General features: G+C 40.1%; 1 protein-coding gene across 1 annotated transcript in view; it reads left to right on the top strand.

Moving 5' to 3' along the window:
* The window catches only part of EFHC2 (EF-hand domain containing 2), a 204181-nt gene that overhangs the window by 156299 nt on the left and 28624 nt on the right, over window positions 1-19258 (top strand). The window contains exons 12-13 of the mRNA XM_073013784.1: window positions 15305-15502; window positions 17483-17575. Coding sequence (XP_072869885.1) covers window positions 15305-15502; window positions 17483-17575 — 291 coding nt within the window. The remainder of the gene's footprint in view (window positions 1-15304; window positions 15503-17482; window positions 17576-19258) is intronic.

Below are 19258 nucleotides of genomic sequence, written 5' to 3' on the forward strand. Positions count from 1 at the left end.
TGGTTGGGGGGCATTAAAATTTTCATTATGGTCACAACAAAATGTATCAGAGTCTCAGCAGGAGCAAGCCATTTTGAGAAACAAGCAGAGAAGAATAAAGAAAGATGTGTTAAAACTTACAAAACACATTTTATGAATTAAAAATTAAATTAGAGGCACTGATAGAAAACTGGACACTGCAGAAACTTGGTAATAAACCAGAGAACTATCTTCAGAAACACCACCAAGAGAGGGATTGAAACAGTGACAAAGAAGAGAGCAGAAAGGAAGGCAGAGAGAACTAAATAAATGCAGCTAAAGTGATAATCAAAGATCGTTTAAAAAATCATTTTCTAAGCTCAATGAAGTATTTGTAAATTGAGAGAATTCACTCTGATCCATGTAAAATATATGAAAAGGGATCATTAAATATACCTTGGTAAAAATGTGAAAGGTCACATAAAAGAAAAGACTCTTATAAGCATCAAAGCAAACTTATCCAAAACAACGCTTAAAAATGCCACCATCACCAGCAGAACCAATGTCCTAAAACCCAAAAAGATATTACCTCAGGCAATACACAGAGGCAGTGGTTAAATCTTCAGTGCTTTGAGGGTAAACAAGTTGTTTTTTATGCATGGAACAATAGAAATGTTTTTTAAATCTTTAAGAAAACCAAAAATATCTAGTTTCTTTAGTAAATTGTTCAAAGTAATATATTACTTTAATAACTTAATCCAGAACATGATGAAAAAAAATCAAACTTAAGAACTCAAAGAGGACATCTTATCTTTAAAAACTGGAACAGCATTGGACATTAAAACAGGTTTTATACACACATACACACACACACACACATGTTTACATATGTGAATTCAAAGCAAAAACATTATTTCAAAGAGGTGAATGACATGATTAGAAATATTAAAAAGGTAGATGATATGGGTTATGCCACAGATAAAATAACCAAAACTCAGAAAGAAAGAATAAGGAGACTAAGGGCAAAATTCCTCATATTGTATCTGAATGTGAAATCATATTTCATCCATTTCTTTGATAATTAAGTATATATAGGTTTAAGATATTTTAGGACAATTTCAAGTTAATCAAGAATAGGATTCTAAATGAAATTGTAGAACCTAAGAGCGAACCAAATACGGTAAATCCTTAATGCTGTCAATAGGTTTTCGGAAACTGTGACTTTAGGTGAATGACATATAATGAAACCAATTTTCCCTTAGGCTAATTGAGATAAACAAAAGTGAAGTTCCTGCAGCATACTTCTGTTCACAAAAAAATCACCAAACTTCTAAATAAAGACCCAAACACTTACAATATCAAGCATTGAAATAAATGTGAGCCATACATACATTTAAGAAAGATGAATAGACCGGGTGCAGTGACTCATGCCTGTAATCCCAGCACGTTGGGAGGCCGAAGCAGGTGGATCACCTAAGTTCAGGAGCTTGAGACCAGCCTGGCCAACATGGTGAAACCTTGTCTCTACTAAAAATACAAAAAGTTATCCAGGTATGGTGGCGGGCGCCTGTAATCCCAGCTACTCGGGAGACTGAGGCAGGAGAATCGCTTAAACCACGGAGGCAGAGGTTACAGTGAGCCGAGATCACACTATTGCACTCCAGCCTAGGCAGCAAGAGTGAAACTCTGTCTCAAAAAAAAAATTAATAAAAACAAGACAATGATTTACCCAATTTTGGTGAATCAGTGAGTGGCAGTGGCCGTGGTAGTGATGGGTGAAATCAGGGAATAAATGTTTGCAGAGCAAACACTGTAAGGAGCATCTTTTCCCACCTTGCAGTTCAAAACCAAAAAATCAGAAGTAGAGCAGGCTTGCTGAGCGCTTTTGTCCCATGTCCTTTATCGTCATAGACTTGATGAGTTTTTATTTTATCCTAATTTGTATTCATTTGTTCATTCATTTTCCAACCCAGTTATTCCAGTTCAAGGTCATGAGTGGCTGGAGCCTGTCCCAGCAGCTCAGGGTACAAAATGGGAACCAGCCCTGGACAGGCCACCATCCCATCGCAGGGTGCACTCACACATCCACACTCAGTCACACTGGGACCATATGGACATGCCAGCTCACCTCATGTGCACAGCTTCGGGATGTGAGAAGAAACCAGAGAAAACCCGTGCAGACATGGGGAGAAAGTACAAACTTCATGCAGACAGTGGCTCCAGCCTGGAGCCATTTTTTTCCCAATCAGCATTATCATAAAATGATGTTGAATGAGGTGATGTTATTCAAGAACCTGCCACGTTTAGGCTGTATTGCAAAAGACAAGTAGCAATCAATATAAGGTAATAGCAACAATACATGAAAAACTGAAAACACAAAATAAGATGACAGGAGGAAAAGAAATCAAGAGAAATCTTCACCATAAATGTGAACTCCTTGATTGTCCTTGAACCATCATGACACATGCCACCTGCTCCAGATTGGCATATGGTCACCTCTCTTTTACTTTCTCATTTAATTCCCATTTGCCATATTATCTGGAATTCCTCTTGGAGATTTGTCAGTCTATTCTTGAGACCTCTTCTCTTTTCCTTTGCCCTTTGTTGTCCAGGAACCCCAGGGATGCTTATTTTGTCTGGGGATGGCCAGACCACTGCCAAACGCCGCTGCTGTGGCTTCTTCTTGTCACCAGGCTGCTGTGGAAGACAGGTTCTGCCAGGCTGGCGGACACTACCAGGATGACTTTACTGGGCGGAAGGTCATGGACTGGGTTTTGCTGTTGTTTTAAGTTGAGAGAGGCATGAACATTCTATATGCTGAAAGGAAAGGACCAATAGAAATCAGGCACAGATGACAAGCTGAACAACTGATGGATCAGTGAGTAGCTGAGGATGAAGAAGCAGTTAAGGAGGGAATCAAGGCCTAGTTGTACCTGTTTCCACTCTCCACAATGGATATTTCTAACTTTCTCACTCTTAAGCTCCTAACTTCACCATTTTCCTCCAATTTATACCAGAAAACCTCATCTCCAGGTTAATAGAGCATATAGAGATCCTGAGATGTAAACCCCACCCATGCCCCCACATCCACAACTTGGCATTCCTTTTTCATCTCAGTAGAAAAGGTGTCCCTCCTGCTGTCCAAAGCTAGCTTCCATGATGGCCCTGTCTCCCAGACACTCAACAAGAGGCTTAGAGTCCATCCGAGGTCCAGCACATTCAATTCTAGTTTTGCCTCTGAGCTGCAACCTCAGCCCATTCTCTTCATCCCAGAAGCACTCCCGTGCCTACCTCTGCATTGCTTCCTGAGTACTTGGGCTTCTAACTCTCTGCTCATATTGCTGTCTTGCTCAACACCCTTCAAGAGATTCCCTTCACCAACAGAAGAAAACCTGGGTATCCTAACATGGCACACACATGCACCTCTCGTGATTGGGCCCCACCTGCCAGCTCTCTAATTTATCTCTTGCTTTGTGTTCACTATATTCTAATCATTCTATGAACCCTGAACATCGTGGTTCAATTCTTGGCTCCACTTCTTACTATTAATAGTATTGTGCCCTTGGGCAATCTGTTAAAGCTGTCTGGGCCTTAGTTCCTCATCAGTATAATGGGAACCAAGTTCCTACTGAAAGGATTGTCATGAGGGCTAAATGAGTCTATGCATGTGAAGCAGATCAATGTTTGACATACACTGAGCTCTTGGTAATGTCTGTGCCTGTTATTAACACTTTGTACAGCTTTTCAGATGTATTATACCATCTTCTTGCCCTCTTTTTTTTTTTTTTTTGAGATAGAGTGTTGCTTCGTCATCGCCCAGGCTAGAGTGCAGTGGCACAATCTCGGCTTACTGCAACCTCCGCCTCCTGGGTTCAAGCAATTCTCCTGCCTCAGCCTCCCAAGTATCTGGGGCTACAGGTGTGCACCATCATGCCCAGCAATTTTTTTTTTTTTTTGTATTTTTAGTAGAGATGGGGTTTCACCATGTTGGTCAGGCTGCTCTCAAACTCCTGACATCAAGTGACCCACCTGCCTCAGCATCCCAAAGTGCTGGGATTACAGGTGTGATCCACTGCACCTGGCTCTCTTGCCCTCTTTGAATCTTTGAGGATATGATTCTTTCTCCCATTCCTCTCAGCCTCCTTCCCTTACTCAGCTCCCACTTCTCTGGTTGGCAGATTGCCTTTCATCTTCAAGATCTGCTCTGCTACCACCTCTGCTGTGAAGCTTTCCTGAATTTCTCCCTACATGTATACACATGTCAGACTGGATGAGGGGTACTTTCTCTGAGCTTTTGGACATATCTTTATTATAGCACTTTTTCTACTTCACTGACTTGGCTTTTCCTCTAGTCTGTGGTTAATTCTAGGATGTAGATATTGAGAGTTGGGAGTCAAATCTGGTCCATTCCTCTATTATTCTCCATCATTCAACATAAAGTTAATGTTCAATCAGTGTTTATTGAATGAATGAATGAATGAATGAATGAATGGATTCATGGACAAGGGGTGTGTGCAGACAGAACACAATAGAAGAATATTTCTTAAATAAGGGGAAGAGATGTTGAAGTTTATTAGTAATCAAATTATTATTGATTAAAATGAGGCATCATTTTTACTTGTTGAATTAGGAAACGCTTTTATGGCCAGGCATGGTGGTTCATGCCTATAATCCCAGCGTTGGGGAGGCTGAGGCAGGCAGATGGCTTGAGCCCAGGAGTTTGAAACCAGCCTGGGCAAAACAAAAAGCCAACCCGTCTCTACCAAAAAAAAAAAAAAAAATTGCTGGGCGTGGTGGCACATACCTGCAGCCCCCAGATACTCAGGAGGCTGAGGTGGGAGGCTCACTTGATCACAGGAGGGAGAGGTTGCAATGATCTGAGATCGCACCAGTCCACTCCAGCCTGAGTGACAGAGCGAGACTCTGTTAAAGAAAGAAAGAAAACACACACACACACACACACACTTTTTTTTTTTCTTTTACTTCCGTCTCCATATTTGACAGGAAACACCTTTTGAAAGGATATTCCATTGCTGAGGACTCTTCCTCATTGCTGATGGGAGGGTAAAAGCAACTTAGTCTATGTGTCAAGACCTTTTTAAGTGTTACTTTCTTTTTATTTTATTATTATTTTTTGAGATGGAGTCTTGCTCTGTCGCCCAGGCTGGAGCACAGTGGCACGATCTCGACTCACTGCAAGCTCCGCCTCCCGGTTTTGTGCCGTTCTCCTGCCGCAGCCTCCTGAGTAGCTGGGACTACAGGCGCCCACCACCACGCCCGGCTAATTTTTTGTATTTTTAGTAGAGATGGGGTTTCACCGTGTTAGCTGGGATGGTCTCGATCTCCTGGCCTTGTGATCCGCCTGCCTCGGCCTCCCAAAGTGCGGGATTACAGTCTTTTTAATTGTTATTTTACTTTTCTTTTTTGAGACACTTTCTCACTCTGTCACCCAGGCTGGAGTGCAGTGATACCATCATAGCTCACTGAAGCCTCAAACTCCTGGACTCAAGTTATCCTCCTGGCCTCTCAGTCTCCCAAGTAGCTGGGACCCTAGGCACACACCACAATGCCAAGCTAATTTTTTAAAAATTTCTGTAGAGATGGGGTCTTGCTATGTTGCCTAGCTGGTCAAATGTTCCTTTGTTTTGCCTCACTAATTGTACTTCTGGAACACCATCCGAAGGGAATAATTGTAAATACAGACAAATGTTTATGCATATAGATGCTCATTATGGCATTATTTGTATAAAAATTTGGAAAAAAAGACATGTAATATCCAGTAACAGAAGTATGGTTTAGCATTTTGGTTTCAGAATAGTCTGTAATAACATGGAAATGTATTAGTTAAGTGAAAAAGATGAAAATATGTTCACACCTATTAAGAAAAAGACAAATGTCCATGCATAGTAAAGAGACTGCAGAGGAGTGTACCAGGATGTTTACTTGGTTATATTTGGGTGGCAGGGGTGTGTATGGTTTTTCTTTTCTTTTTTTCCTTGCTTTTACATATTATCCAAATTCTCTATAATTGGAAATGTATTACTTTTATAATGGAGTAAAGCCTGTATATATATATATATATATATATATATATATATATACACACACACATTTTGTTTTCCTTTGAGACATGGTCTTGCTCTGTCACCCAGGCTGGTGTACAGCAGAATGATCATAGCTCACTGCAACTTTGACCTCCTTGGCTCAAATGATCCTCCCACCTCAGCCTCCCAAGTAGCTGGGATTACAGGCACGTACTACCATGCCTGGTTAATTTTTTAATTTTTTTGGTAGAAATGGAGTCTCATTAGGTTTCCCAGGCTGGCCTTGAACTCTTGGCTTCAAGTCACCTTCCCACTTTGGCCTCCCGAGTTGCTAGAATTACAGTTAAGAAGCTCCGTGCCTGGCCCAAATTTTATATTTTAAAGTGTGTGTTCAAAAAGATTTAAGAATCTGATTATATTACCGATAATTATTTGATGTGAGTAAATCTTGAATTACTAAATTGATTATAAGCACCAATAGGGCACAGACCGTGTTTTGTATTCACCTGTTGTATGATCACTAAGTACCTGTGGGTTTAGCTGGGGGCACCCTTCATCACATAAGGCCCCCCGATTGTCACAGAGCTCACCATGATCTTGTAGGCCTCAAACCATCTGGTAACCAAGCGAGAGACAGTGAAAAACAAAAAGCCAAAGAAGTGGGGTTTGCTTGGAGACAAATAATCCCTGAACATAAAGTGGGTGTTAATGCAAAGGTGGTGGTAGAAAACGAAGAACTCTGCTTGTAAATGAAATTAATATTCACTCCTTCTGCTTACCTTGCATGGTAAGCACCAGTATTGAGACTTCATTTGCTGTTACCAGTTACCAAAAATGTTGACACAATTTAAAAAACAAAACTAAAAAGCCCACTGTTGCTTTAGCTTGTTTAAATGCATATTGTACCAAATCATGGAAGAATTATAGATGAACATTTTAAAGGATTTCTAAAATTATACTTCTGTGAAGAATAGACTGTTAATGATATACAGCAATTACTCTTAACTGCATGAAAATATCTCATTTTGTTTGGCTACACTTAAATCGGCCTGAAGTCAAGTGTACCAAGACATACTGAATTTCAAACTAAATAAATTAAAATTACCATGTACATTCCACTACATGTCAAAACAGGAAAAACCATAGTATTATAGTTGATGTGAAATGAAGATTAGAACAGTAATACAGAGAAAACATGAAGCTGCTTATATTTATTTGGAATAAGACAACAGGGTCAATGATTTTCACTGCAGATGTACTTACTTCTCTTTGAGAAAATATATCAAAAACTCAATTTACAAGGCAGATGAATTTGGCTGTTATTATTTATAGTATGTAAATGTTATTTAGTTTCAAAAGGATTTCTTTAAACTGGGCACAGTGGCTCACACCTGTAACCCCAGCACTTTGGGAGGCCAAAGTGAGAGGATCACTTGAGCCTAGGAGACCAACCTGGGCAACATAGCAAGACCCCATCTCTACAAGAAAGTTTAAAAATTAGCCAAGCGTGGTAGTGCACACCTGTGAAGCTAGCTACTTGGGAGGCTAAGATGGGAGGATTGCTTGAGTCCAGGAGTCTGTGGTTGCAGTGAGCCATGATCACACTACTGCACTCCAGCCTGGGTGCAGAGTAAGACCCTGCCTCTTAAAAAAAAAAAGATTTATTATTTCTTTCAGGGTTCAGTGTGCTTACTTGTCATTAAGAACTTGACAGAAATTAGAGGAATTTAAAGTTAAGATGTTAGATGCCATTGCCAATTTAAAATGACCAAGATAAAGATAGCATATCTTTATATGTAATAGAGAGTGAAAGAGGGCATCTAATTCAATTTCTAAAAATTAAGTATTTGTGGAGCATTTCAGATCTATTCATTGTATAAAAGGAGGCATACCTGGAGTTTATTTTTTAGTACTTTAGACTTACTCCTGAATATGACTGTTTAAAACAAGCATGCCATTTTCATTTTATATCCTGCAGATAGATTGTAAGGTTTCAGAGTCATCAAAAGCATTTCACATTTCTCCAAGATAAACTTACTTAAGAGAAGTGGTGCTTTCAGTTTAATACAACTTGAAATTATCTCCATTGTGAGATGATGAGAATAATAAAAATTGCTATCATTTATTGAGCATTCATAGTTCAAGGTACTGTGCTGAATGCTTTTTATATCTTGCTAACTTAATCCTCATTTTTCATTTCTTCATCAGACTATTTGTTATAGAGAGCTTACTGTGTGCCGGGGCTATTTAAGGTGTCACAGATTCAACAATGAACAAAATAGACAAAAACCACTACTCTCTGTGGATCTTATACTCCAGTGGGGGTGGGAGGGAGATAAAGACTATCTTCAAAATAAGTAATTATATACCGTTAGAGTGTGATGAATGACACTGAGGAAAAGAAAGCAGGAAAAGGATTAGGAAGTGCCAGAGTTGTGGAGGAAGGGGTCACACTTTTTTTTTTTAATTATTATTTTTTTGAGTTGGAGTTTCGCTCTTATTGCCCAGGCTGGAGGGCAATGGTGCAATCTCAGCTCACTGCAACCTCTGCCTTCCAGGTTCAAGCAATTCTTCTGCCTCAGTCTCCCAAGTAGCTGGGACTACAGGCGTGCACCACCACGCCTGGCTAATTTTTGTAGAGACAGGGTTTCACCATGTTGGCCAGACTGATCTTGAACCCCTGACCTCAGGTGATCTGCCCACCTTGGCCTCCTAAAGTGCTGGGATTACAGGTGTGAGCCACCATGCCCCGCCAGGGGTCACACTTTTAAGAAGGTTGGCCAGAGAATGCCTCACAGAGAAACTGACATCTAACAAGATAAGATGCCCTACAGGAGGTGAAGGAATAGCCTATGTGACTGTCTTGGGGAAGAACATTCCATTCCAGGTAGAGAGAACAGCAAGTACAAAGGCTCTGAAGTTGAAATGTGCCTGGCTTGTTTTAGGCAGGTGTAGAGGGAAGGATGGGAAGAGTTGTAGAGGATGAGTTCCTAGCAACAGCAGAGGAGGGGCCAATCATGTCAGGCCTTGTAAGCCATCATGAGGCCTTTGAGTTCTACTTTGAGAGAGATGGCCAGCCATCACAGGGTTTTGAATAGGCAAAGAACATGGTCTGACTTCTGTTTTAACATATCATCCTGGCTTCTATAGGAAAATAAAATTCTATTTCACAAGTGGTCTTGTCCCATTTCACAGGTAAGGAACTGAGGTTCAGAGAAGTTGAGTAGTTTACCACAGTTCCCATTTACTGGTGAATTAATGGGACTGGAATTTTAATACAGGTCAATGTAATTTGAAAGTTCACACTTTTTCCACTAAACCACACTACCTCCTGGTTGAAAACAAGCTTGTGACCTCAGCTGGAGTAGATAGTTTTCTGATAGTCTGCAGTGACCCCTTTTTTTCTCCTTTTCTGTGGAATTCCTTGGTCTGTCTTGTGAGGTCACCATGTTGCATAACTCCAGAAGAAACCACTTATACCACAAGTCTATAACTGCACTCTCTGGAGGTGAAGTGGCCATCTGTAATGGCCTTGTTCTCCAGTGAGGTTGAAGAGCTTTGTACATGGCATTAGACTCTGGTTAGGCCTGTAGCAAAACCTGTTTGGTCAGACATTTGTATTGGACTCTCTGTGATGTATTTTCCCATCTCTCCTTCCTCTGACACATATTCTACCAGCTATCTCTACCACCCTCTACTGTCTGGCAATCCTCTAGCCACAGATTCAACAATGAACAAAACCACAGTATGACATGCTGGAATATAAGTGACAATACAGCAAGGGTTTCTGTTTTGTATGGACAGCTTAGGCCCACAAGTGTAAGGGAAAGCCTGAGGGAGGGTAGAATATGAGCAGGTGTGCACAGCTTCTGATTACAGGAAGCAAAACACATTTTATTTGATGAATATCAAATTGAAAGTAATGAGAAAGGGTGCTACCTAATTGTCGCCAAAACTGCTGCTTGGTTTAATTTAGGCTCAACTAGATTTTGCTGTATGCCTTAGGGTCTGAAGGCTTAGGCTCTTGAGCCCTTGTTTATGCTAAAACTATTTTTTTTTTTTAGTTTATTTGAAAGACATTGCTTAAACTTTAATGATTCAACAAGTAAGAAAATACCCTGAGATTCAGAGCTTTAAAAGGAAGTTTTGATTCACCATTTTACTGGATGACTTTAGTGGAATTATGTCTTATAAAGCTGTTTAGCGTTTCATGTTTCAGAATTCTGCATAGAATTCTCAATACCCTAGAGCATCTTGGCATTTTTTGAGTCTTATGACTTTAGTTACAAAAGCCAAGAGAAAATCATGGCAGCATCCCTTATAAGATTAACTAAATAATACTGTGATATTATACTATTATACTGTATTAAAATATTAGTTCCAGGAATGCAGTGCAGTGTTGGCTAAAGGCAAAGGTAACTTGCTATCTAAATCTTCAAGATTAGTAATAATAATCACAGGACACAAGATCAATACAATCACAACTGCCTTTTAAAATACATTTTTATTTCCCTGAAATGATTGGTCAAGAAGTACTGAGATCAGATTTTGCTATCAGATCTTATTTCAAGTTCAGTATGACATTTTTAGGTGAGGAAGGGCTATGCTTGATGGAAGTTGGACCTATGTTTTTGTGGCTGCTGCTAAGCAAAAATAGAGTGTGCAGAAAGCAGTTTGGCAGTGCCACAATAGGTTAAACAGACTTACCTGTGACTCAGGAGTTTCACTCCTTGGTATATGTAACCCAAAGAATTGAAAACAGGTGTTTACACAAAAACTTGTACACAGATGTTCATAACAGCACTATTCACAACAGCCAAAGGTGGCAACAACCCACATGTCCATGTACGTATGAGTGGATAAACAAAGTATGGCACATTCATACAATGAACAATAGTATGATAGTACAATGAATAAGATTTCAGCAGTGAAAAACGATGAAGTCCGGATACATGCTACAACATGGATGAACTTTGAAAATGTGCTGAGAGAACCCAATCACAAAAGAATACAAATTACATAATTCCATTTATATAAAATATCCAGAATCTGGCAAATCTGTAGAGATAGCAGATTAGTGGTTTCTGGATAGGGAGGAGGATTAGGAAGGAGGGAGGAAAGAGGTGTGGTTGCTCAATGGGTATGAGGTTTATTTGGGGTGATGGAAATGTTTCAGAACTAGATAGAGGTGGTGGTTGTACAACATTGTGAATATACTAAATGTCACAAATGGGAAATTTTATGCTATGTGTATTTTACTACAATAAAAAATGGAATGTGTGACTTTTGATTTTTAATTCTTTGTGAATCCTACTAAAGTTTAACAGGGCGGGGTGAATCCTGAAAAACACACATGTGTCAAATGCGGGGCAGAGTGGCGACAGCCATCTGAGGTCTGCAAGGTGAGGCTTGTACATCCTGATTGAGATCCCTGGTGCAGGAACCTGCCTCACGTGGGCGCAGCAGCCACACAGGCAGCCGCTCCAGGAGCCCCTGATGCCCTGCAGGGCTGTCAGCAGTTTCAAGTATAGCGCAGCTTGTTTGAAACTCTCATGTAACGCCATGTAAAACTGGAATACTGAGCTGTTTAAAACCCAAGCATACAGAAACCCAGCAGATATAAATTTTAACTGCAGTGAAGCCAGGATAATTTCAGTTTATCCAATGAAAAGGAAAATAAACTTTTATGTTCTGGTGGTGCTATAATAAGTTTAGTGAAAGATGTATGGAAAGTTTCTAGTTATTGCTTCACATGTTCTTTTTCCTTGTCCTTGGGAGCATGCCACTTTCTCTTCTTCACGCCATATTCTACTCTCAAAAGGAAATGCTTTCAAATGTTTTTTTTTTTTATTTAGACAATGAAAATAATATTTGATTATTACAAAAATTCAGAAAAAAATGGAAATACGTTTTGTTTTAAAAAGACATCTCAGCCATTCAGGATAATACTATTGATGTTTTGGCATGCATCCTTCTGGTCTTATTTCTATGACCATATGTGCACCTGTATTTTGATTTTTCACTGGGATCATACTACATTTATCAACATAGCATGGACATCTATCATACCAATAAATATCAATCAATACCATACTTTTCTTTTTTAAGAGATGGGGTCTTGGTCTGTCACTCATGCTGGAGTGCAGCAGTATGATCATAGCTCATTGCAGCCTCAAACTCCTAACTTCAAGTGATCCTCCTGCCTCAGCTTCCCAAGTAGCTGGGATTATAGGTGCATGCCACCATGCCCAGCTTTTTTTTTTTTTTTTTTTTTTTTTTTTTTTTTTTTTTTTGGTAGAGATGGGTTCTCACTATGTTGCCCAAGCTGGAGTACAGTGGCATGGTCAGAGCTCACTGCAGCCTCAAACTGCTGGGCTGAAGCAATCCTCCTGCCTCAGCCTCCCAGACATCATAACTTTTTTTTTTTAACTTTTAGATATATTCTTCTATAATCTTCTTTTTTATTTTTATTTATTTATTTTTCTTTTTTGAGACAGAGTCTCACTCTGTCACCCAGGCTGGAGTGCAGTGGCATAATCTCAGCTACCACAACCTCTGCCTCTTGGGTTCAAGTGATTCTCGTGCCTCAGCCTCCCGAGTAGCTGGGATTATAGGTGTGCGCCACCACGCCCAGCTAATTTTTGTATTTTTGGTAGAGATGGGGTTTTACCACGTTGGCCAGGCTGGTCTCGAACTCCTGACCTCAGGCGATCTGCCCATCTTGGCCTCCCTAAGTGCTGGGATTATGAGCATGAGCCACCGCACCTGGCCCCAAACATCATACTTTTAATGATGGGGTAGTGTTCCATTTTACACACATGGCATGACTATTTCTTGACCAGTGTTGTAGAGGAGCCAGGGGCTTTACTTGGAGTGGCTCTTTTGTGGTTACTTAGCCCTCTGTCAGTGATGGTTGGTGACTCAGGTTTTCTGAAATTATTTTCTCTTAGTTTTTAAATAATGGTTAGTGATAGCCCTCAAAGCAGAGATGATGGACAATAAAGGCAATAGAGGTTCATAAAAAATCAGCTGGCCGGGCGCGGTGGCTCAAGCCTGTAATCCCAGCACTTTGGGAGGCCGAGACGGGTGGATCACGAGGTCAGGAGATCGAGACCATCCTGGCTAACACGATGAAACCCCGTCTCTACTAAAAAATACAAAAAAAACTAGCCGGGCGATGTGGCGGACGCCTGTAGTCCCAGCTACTTGGGAGGCTGAGGCGGGAGAATGGCGTGAACCCGGGAGGCGGAGCTTGCAGTGAGCTGAGATCCGGCCACTGCACTCCAGCCTGGGCGACAGAGCGAGACTCCGTCTCAAAAAAAAAAAAAAAAAAAAAAAAAAAAAAAAAAAAAATCAGCTTAAACCCCACTGCCTTTAGGCAGATTTCCTGACTGAGCCCCACTCCATCGGTTCTCTCCACCTTCTGTGTCCCAACAGAAGAGGGATAGAGTAGTATGCAAGAGCATGGGCTTTAGAGCCAGACTACATGGGTTCACATTCTGGCTTTTGTGACATTAGGCAGGTTACTTAACATTTCTCTGCCTCAGTTCACATCTGTACAGTGGGGATAATAGTAGCACCACCTCCTAGGCTAGATGTCAGAAGTCCCTGCTAGCACAGGACCTGGCACACAGTTAGTACTCAACAAATGGCAGAAGTTATTGCTATTACTGTTTATTTAAGTGGCCCTACCAGTTTCTGGCTTTGAAAGTTCTTCTATATGCTTGGACAGTGCAAATAGATAACAGACTCGGAAAAGTTAAAATGCCAGAGAGCCTTTTACAGTGTTTTCCATATAACGAGCCTCCTGCCAATATTACTGATTGGTTGTCTGACCTGACTTGCTGAAATTCTGGGATCATCTTGGTTGGATTTTGCATTCATTTCTCATTAAAAATACAAAAGCGAAACCAAATGTAAACAAAACAAAACAACCGAGGAAACTTGAGAAGTAGATGTAGATGAAATGAATTTCCTTTAGATAGGTCAACATCATTGCTGTAGGCTTTCCTAGACTCTATGGAAATTCTTGACTAGGAGAATCTAGAATTATTAAATGATAATGTCCAGAAATACCTGAAAGAACTGAAAGCATTTATTCTGAAAGACCTCTTTCTAGCAGAAGGCCAAATAAAATTTTCTATTCCCTTGTTTATTCAGGATTCTTTTTTTTTTTTTTTTTTTTTGAGACGGAGTCTGGCTCTGTCGCCCAGGCTGGAGTGCAGTGGCCGGATCTCAGTTCACTGCAAGCTCCGCCTCCCGGGTTTACGCCATTCTCCTGCCTCAGCCTCCCGAGTAGCTGGGACTACAGGCGCCGCCACCTCGCCCAGCTAGTTTTTTGTATTTTTTAGTAGAGACGGGGTTTCACCGTGTTAGCCAGGATGGTCTCGATCTCCTGACCTCGTGATCCGCCCGTCTCGGCCTCCCAAAGTGCTGGGATTACAGGCTTGAGCCACCGCGCCCGGCCTATTCAGGATTCTTAAAAACTGAATTATTTCCAGTAAATAAATTTTCTAGACAGTGGAAGCTTATTCCTGTAACAGCATAACATTTTGCATTTTAATTGTTTTGATGTAATTCTTTCTGATGTATGCTGCATAGTTTATGGCTTTCACACAGAGTTACATTGAAAACAATTCAGCCAATTTGTTAGGCCTCGAGTCTTCTTCATTGATGTGTTGTTATTTAGTTTTTTAAGCTCTACCTAATAATCTCAGTATCGTTTGCCTTCTAAAGATGCAGATAGCTGTATGCTTACATAGGTCTTTTAACTTTTCATTTTTTTCTTTTTTCTTTTTCTCACTGCTAGGGTGTGTCCATTTTCACTTTTTATTACAGAAATGTGTGTGATTGCTTTCCCTATCCCAAAACACCTTTCTGCTTTATTAACTTAACAAATCTTATGTCCCAGGAAACCAGAAATGCAAGCCTGTTACTATTTTGTGTAAGGAAGATTAATAGGCATTGAATAAAGTCGTGTACTTGGTGACAGGTTTTTTGACCATTCAAGGCCTTTAAAAATTTACTTCCTGGTTGCAGGCTGTTATTTGGTAGGTGTTTGACTCTGGGCAAAATGCCATTTTATTTATAAGCTACAGTGCCTATGATTTTCCATTCTGGCATTGGTGCCTTCCTGCTGCTCCCAAGTTAAGTAGAGAAATTAAGTTTAAAAAAATCACCTGACCTCTGTACAGTTGGTAAAAGTTTTATAAAATGGAATTTGGGTCTTTTAAATAGAAGGAGAGGTAAAATACTGTATTCTTATATATCAGCTTATAAATGATTTTCCCTTTTTATTACAGAGACATATTGATGTCTTTTACTGTTGGAAACCTCTCAGAGCAAGAATTTGTAACCATTGTACGTCACTACCGTGCACCTGAGGATACCTGTTCAGATGTGGATTTCTTAATCGCACTGGCCCACGAAAAGTTCAAGAAAAATATGTTTGAGAATTTCGACAGTTTCATTTATTCCTGTGTGTATGAAGATCGAGAAAAGTAAGCTTTTGTTTTATTGATTCTAATCATTTACATTTCTGTGAACCTGAGTAATGAAGGAATTTCTATTTTATCAAAAAGGGCAAAAAGAAATTGACATGTGTCATCATACTCATACTCTACTATTTAGCACAGACACCTTAAATCATTTTCAGAGAAGTATTTGGGTACAGATATTTCCCAGTGATGGTGAGCTTTGTGTGTGTGTGTGTGTGTGTGTGTGTGTGTGTGTGTGTAATATGGCATCTGGTTCTGTCGCCTAGGCTAGAGTGCAGTGGCATGACCTTGGCTCACTACAACCTCCACCTCCCAGGTTCAAGAGATTCTCCTGCCTCAGCCTCCTGAGTAGTTGGGACTACAGGCTTGTACCGCCACACCCAGCTAATTTTTTTTTTTTTTTTTTTTTTGTATTTTTAGTAGAGACGGTTTCACCATGTTGGCCAGGCTGGTCTTGTTGAAGGAATAGGAGAAGCCCTGTACCTTTGAAAGAATAGGCCTCTCCCTTGCATGTTCTTTTCATTTTTTTCTAGAAGCTTCAACTGAAGCATAGTAAATCAAAATGTTAGAAGGGTTAATTTGAGTTGTGATCTTTTTACATTATTTTATTACTGATGGGGATTTATACATGTAACTTTTATAATAAACAGAAAATGGAATTTTCAAGCAAACATTCTGTAGAATTTCTTTGAAATTATTTCTTCTTGAAAATAATGAAGCTCAGCATAAGCTATTTCTTATACGTTGATTGTCTACATGTTGAGCTTCATTAAGTCATTGTTATATACAACTGGATGCAAACATCTTAATTTTTTTTTATTCATCTTACAGACCTGATACAGTGGGGGAGAAATATAAATTTACTGATTTCATCTAGAATTAGAAAAATCTTGGTTCTCACTCTAGCTTTTAATCCTTATGCTGCACACCACTGCCATCTCTCTTCCTTGTGACCTCTTTCCTTATCCCCAAACTTGAAGTCTGCACCCAAGTGGCTAACTGCATACCCTGAATATCTGTGCAGGTCCCGTAGTTTGTCTTAGAAATAAACATTTTTTTATTAATCCATAATGCATCCTCTTTGAGTTTTTATAAAGGTGGTATTTTTCCTTGACTCTTTAAGCTTCCCCAAGCTTCCTAGAAGATGTGTGACCTGAGTTTTGCATGGCCCCGGCCCTGCCTTCCACCCTGGTGGTGCCCCTTCCCCAGAGTGAGAAGTGTGGCCCTCCTTCATTCAAGGAACACTTCTTGGGAACAATGGGGCTGCTTGACCAGATAACCTGAGGTTCTTCCAGATCCAACAAGCTTTCATTCTAGATATAAACATTCTCATTGCAAAGAAAAGAGCCAACTTTCTTTCCTGTTGGTTCTAATTTTGCCTGATGCCTGGAAAAGTGTTGGCTGAATGAGAACATTGGACAAGCATTTCTTTGCCCCCAGAAGACTGGAGAAAATGACTGTTGGGCTGCTCTAGAGAAAACTGCTAGCATCTGAAAAAATTGAAGTGAATATTGAGGCCCCAGCTGGGGCTTCCAGGTTATAAGGTTTTGGGTCCAAGGAAAAGAACAGAAAAACACCCTCAAGTCATATCATACTTGTGTTGGAGGCTCTAGATGCCTGTCAAATTAAGAGATGTTTTCAAATATCAGAACCATTTTTGACTAGTGGTCAAGAATGCAGATCAATTACTTAGAGCAACACTTGTGGCTGCAGCCTTAATAGGCTGTACTGTCACCAACCAAGAATCTGCATCTTGAAGGAAAAGCCTTTGTAAGGATGGAATCTGGTGGCCTCTGAAATAGAAAAAGTTGATGAAATGAAATATGACTGTTCTTCCTTATTGTGAATTCCAATGCCAATTTTCATACTTCCATGTGTACATTCTCAGGAAACATCACAAATATATTTTCTTTCCTATAATATGTAATTGTTACTAAAGGTATACAAGGTATATGAAAGCTCATTTACTCTGTTTTAATGCAGAAAAAATGTATTACCCACCAAAGACATTAAAAGGCTGTGCAAATCCTCCAGATTACCTCTGAGTGATGATCTTCTAGAATCCTTATTGTCAAGGTAAGTTAGAGTTCCATTCTTGATAGGGATTGGCCTGCATAGTTTTATTTGGGGGACCATTCCTGGTTTTACATCTCCCTTTAATTATCCTTGATTTACCCTTAACTGTTTTGATTATATTATTGGTGACCTACCTCCGTTTAAGTGTTACTGAAGGAAAAGTTTGTCTTGATTTTGAATGTTAGAGAGCCTATTACAAATTATTATTTTATCTTTTTAACATGAATACACACTTATATATCCACAGATTCCTGAGGCAAAATGAAATACACAACTTTGTTGGTTAGGAGGACATTAGATGTAAAATTCAGGGCAAGTTTTTCAAAGCAGCAGTTCCTGATAGCTACAGACATGCAGTAAGAGAACCTAGGGTTATTAGCATGGGGCTGTGTCCTGATAGAGCACCAGATGTAAAACATAGAGATTATGATGCTATAAAAGGAGAGCATGGTGAACTGCTTTCTAAAACACATCAATTCTACTGTTGAACCTGACTTTTGATTTCCTGGCATGTCCCTCTCAGCCACCTAGACTCCAGCCACCTCTCATGTGTCCTATAGCATCACTCACTCTAGCTCCTCCTCTGACTTATATATCTTGATAATTCTGACATTTTTGACTGTGTTCTAGGCATTGTGATCATGGTTTTGGATACATTATCTCATTTGCTTTTTGAGTACAGCTTGATGAGGTCGGAACTGTTATCCTTCGTATCTCATACATAAGGATGCTGAGGTTTAGAGAGACGAGGTATTTTGCCCAAAGTCACATGGTGTGGAAGAAGAAGAGCTGTGACTTGAATCCTGAACTTCTCAAAGGCACATCCTCTGCTTCTAATTATTTTGAGTTACTGTCTACATATAGCCAGTAGATTAGAATGTCTTGACAGTTCTACCTCTTCCTTACTGCCTGCGTCTACTCTCTCCTCTCCATTTCCACTATCATCATTCTTGTTCTGACCCACATTGCTTCTTAAATACTGCAGTGCCACCACATTGGTCTTTCATCCACCAGTCTCTAAATGTTTAAATTCATCTTTACATATAGCAGCGAAGTACCTTCTAAGAGCAAAAATATATGACATCATATTGCACTTTTACTCACAAACCTTCTGTGGTGTCTCTTTGCTCTCTAAGGAAGGACCATCTCTTTAACTTTGAATTAAGCTCCTTCTCCATAGTGGGGCTTAGGGTTGACAGTTGGAGCATTGTTCTCAAATAGGGTCTGAAGTGGGGAGTCCTTGTTTGAGACAAAAGGAGAAACCAAAGGAACAGATAAAGCCAAATTCTATGTCAGAGAACTAGGGTCCAAGGTGTCAGGAGGGAAACCCAGAAGAGGGCAAATCTAGTTGGATGTGTGTGTGCATTGAATCGACCTGGAATAATTTTCTAGATTATCAGCTCTATTGGTTTTGTTTTGATTTTGTTTTTGTTTAACCCTATTTGCTTTTATTTGCTAGCAGCCGTGTGAGGGATCCTGCTGTAAAGGAACTGAGATGAAGTAGGCAGGCCTTGGACTCAGAGTTCTTCACAGTTATCATCCCCCACCCCCAAAACTCCCCTTCCTGTTCCCAGTAGTGTAGCCACATGGGCCGTTTAGCATTTTATACATATACTTCCTGCCTTCCCTGGCTCCCCCCCTTTTTTTTTTTTTCCCCCACTGGCCTTTTCTCTTGCTATTTCT

The sequence above is a fragment of the Chlorocebus sabaeus genome, chromosome X, assembly GCF_047675955.1.
Source record: "Chlorocebus sabaeus isolate Y175 chromosome X, mChlSab1.0.hap1, whole genome shotgun sequence".
Lineage (NCBI taxonomy): Eukaryota > Metazoa > Chordata > Mammalia > Primates > Cercopithecidae > Chlorocebus > Chlorocebus sabaeus.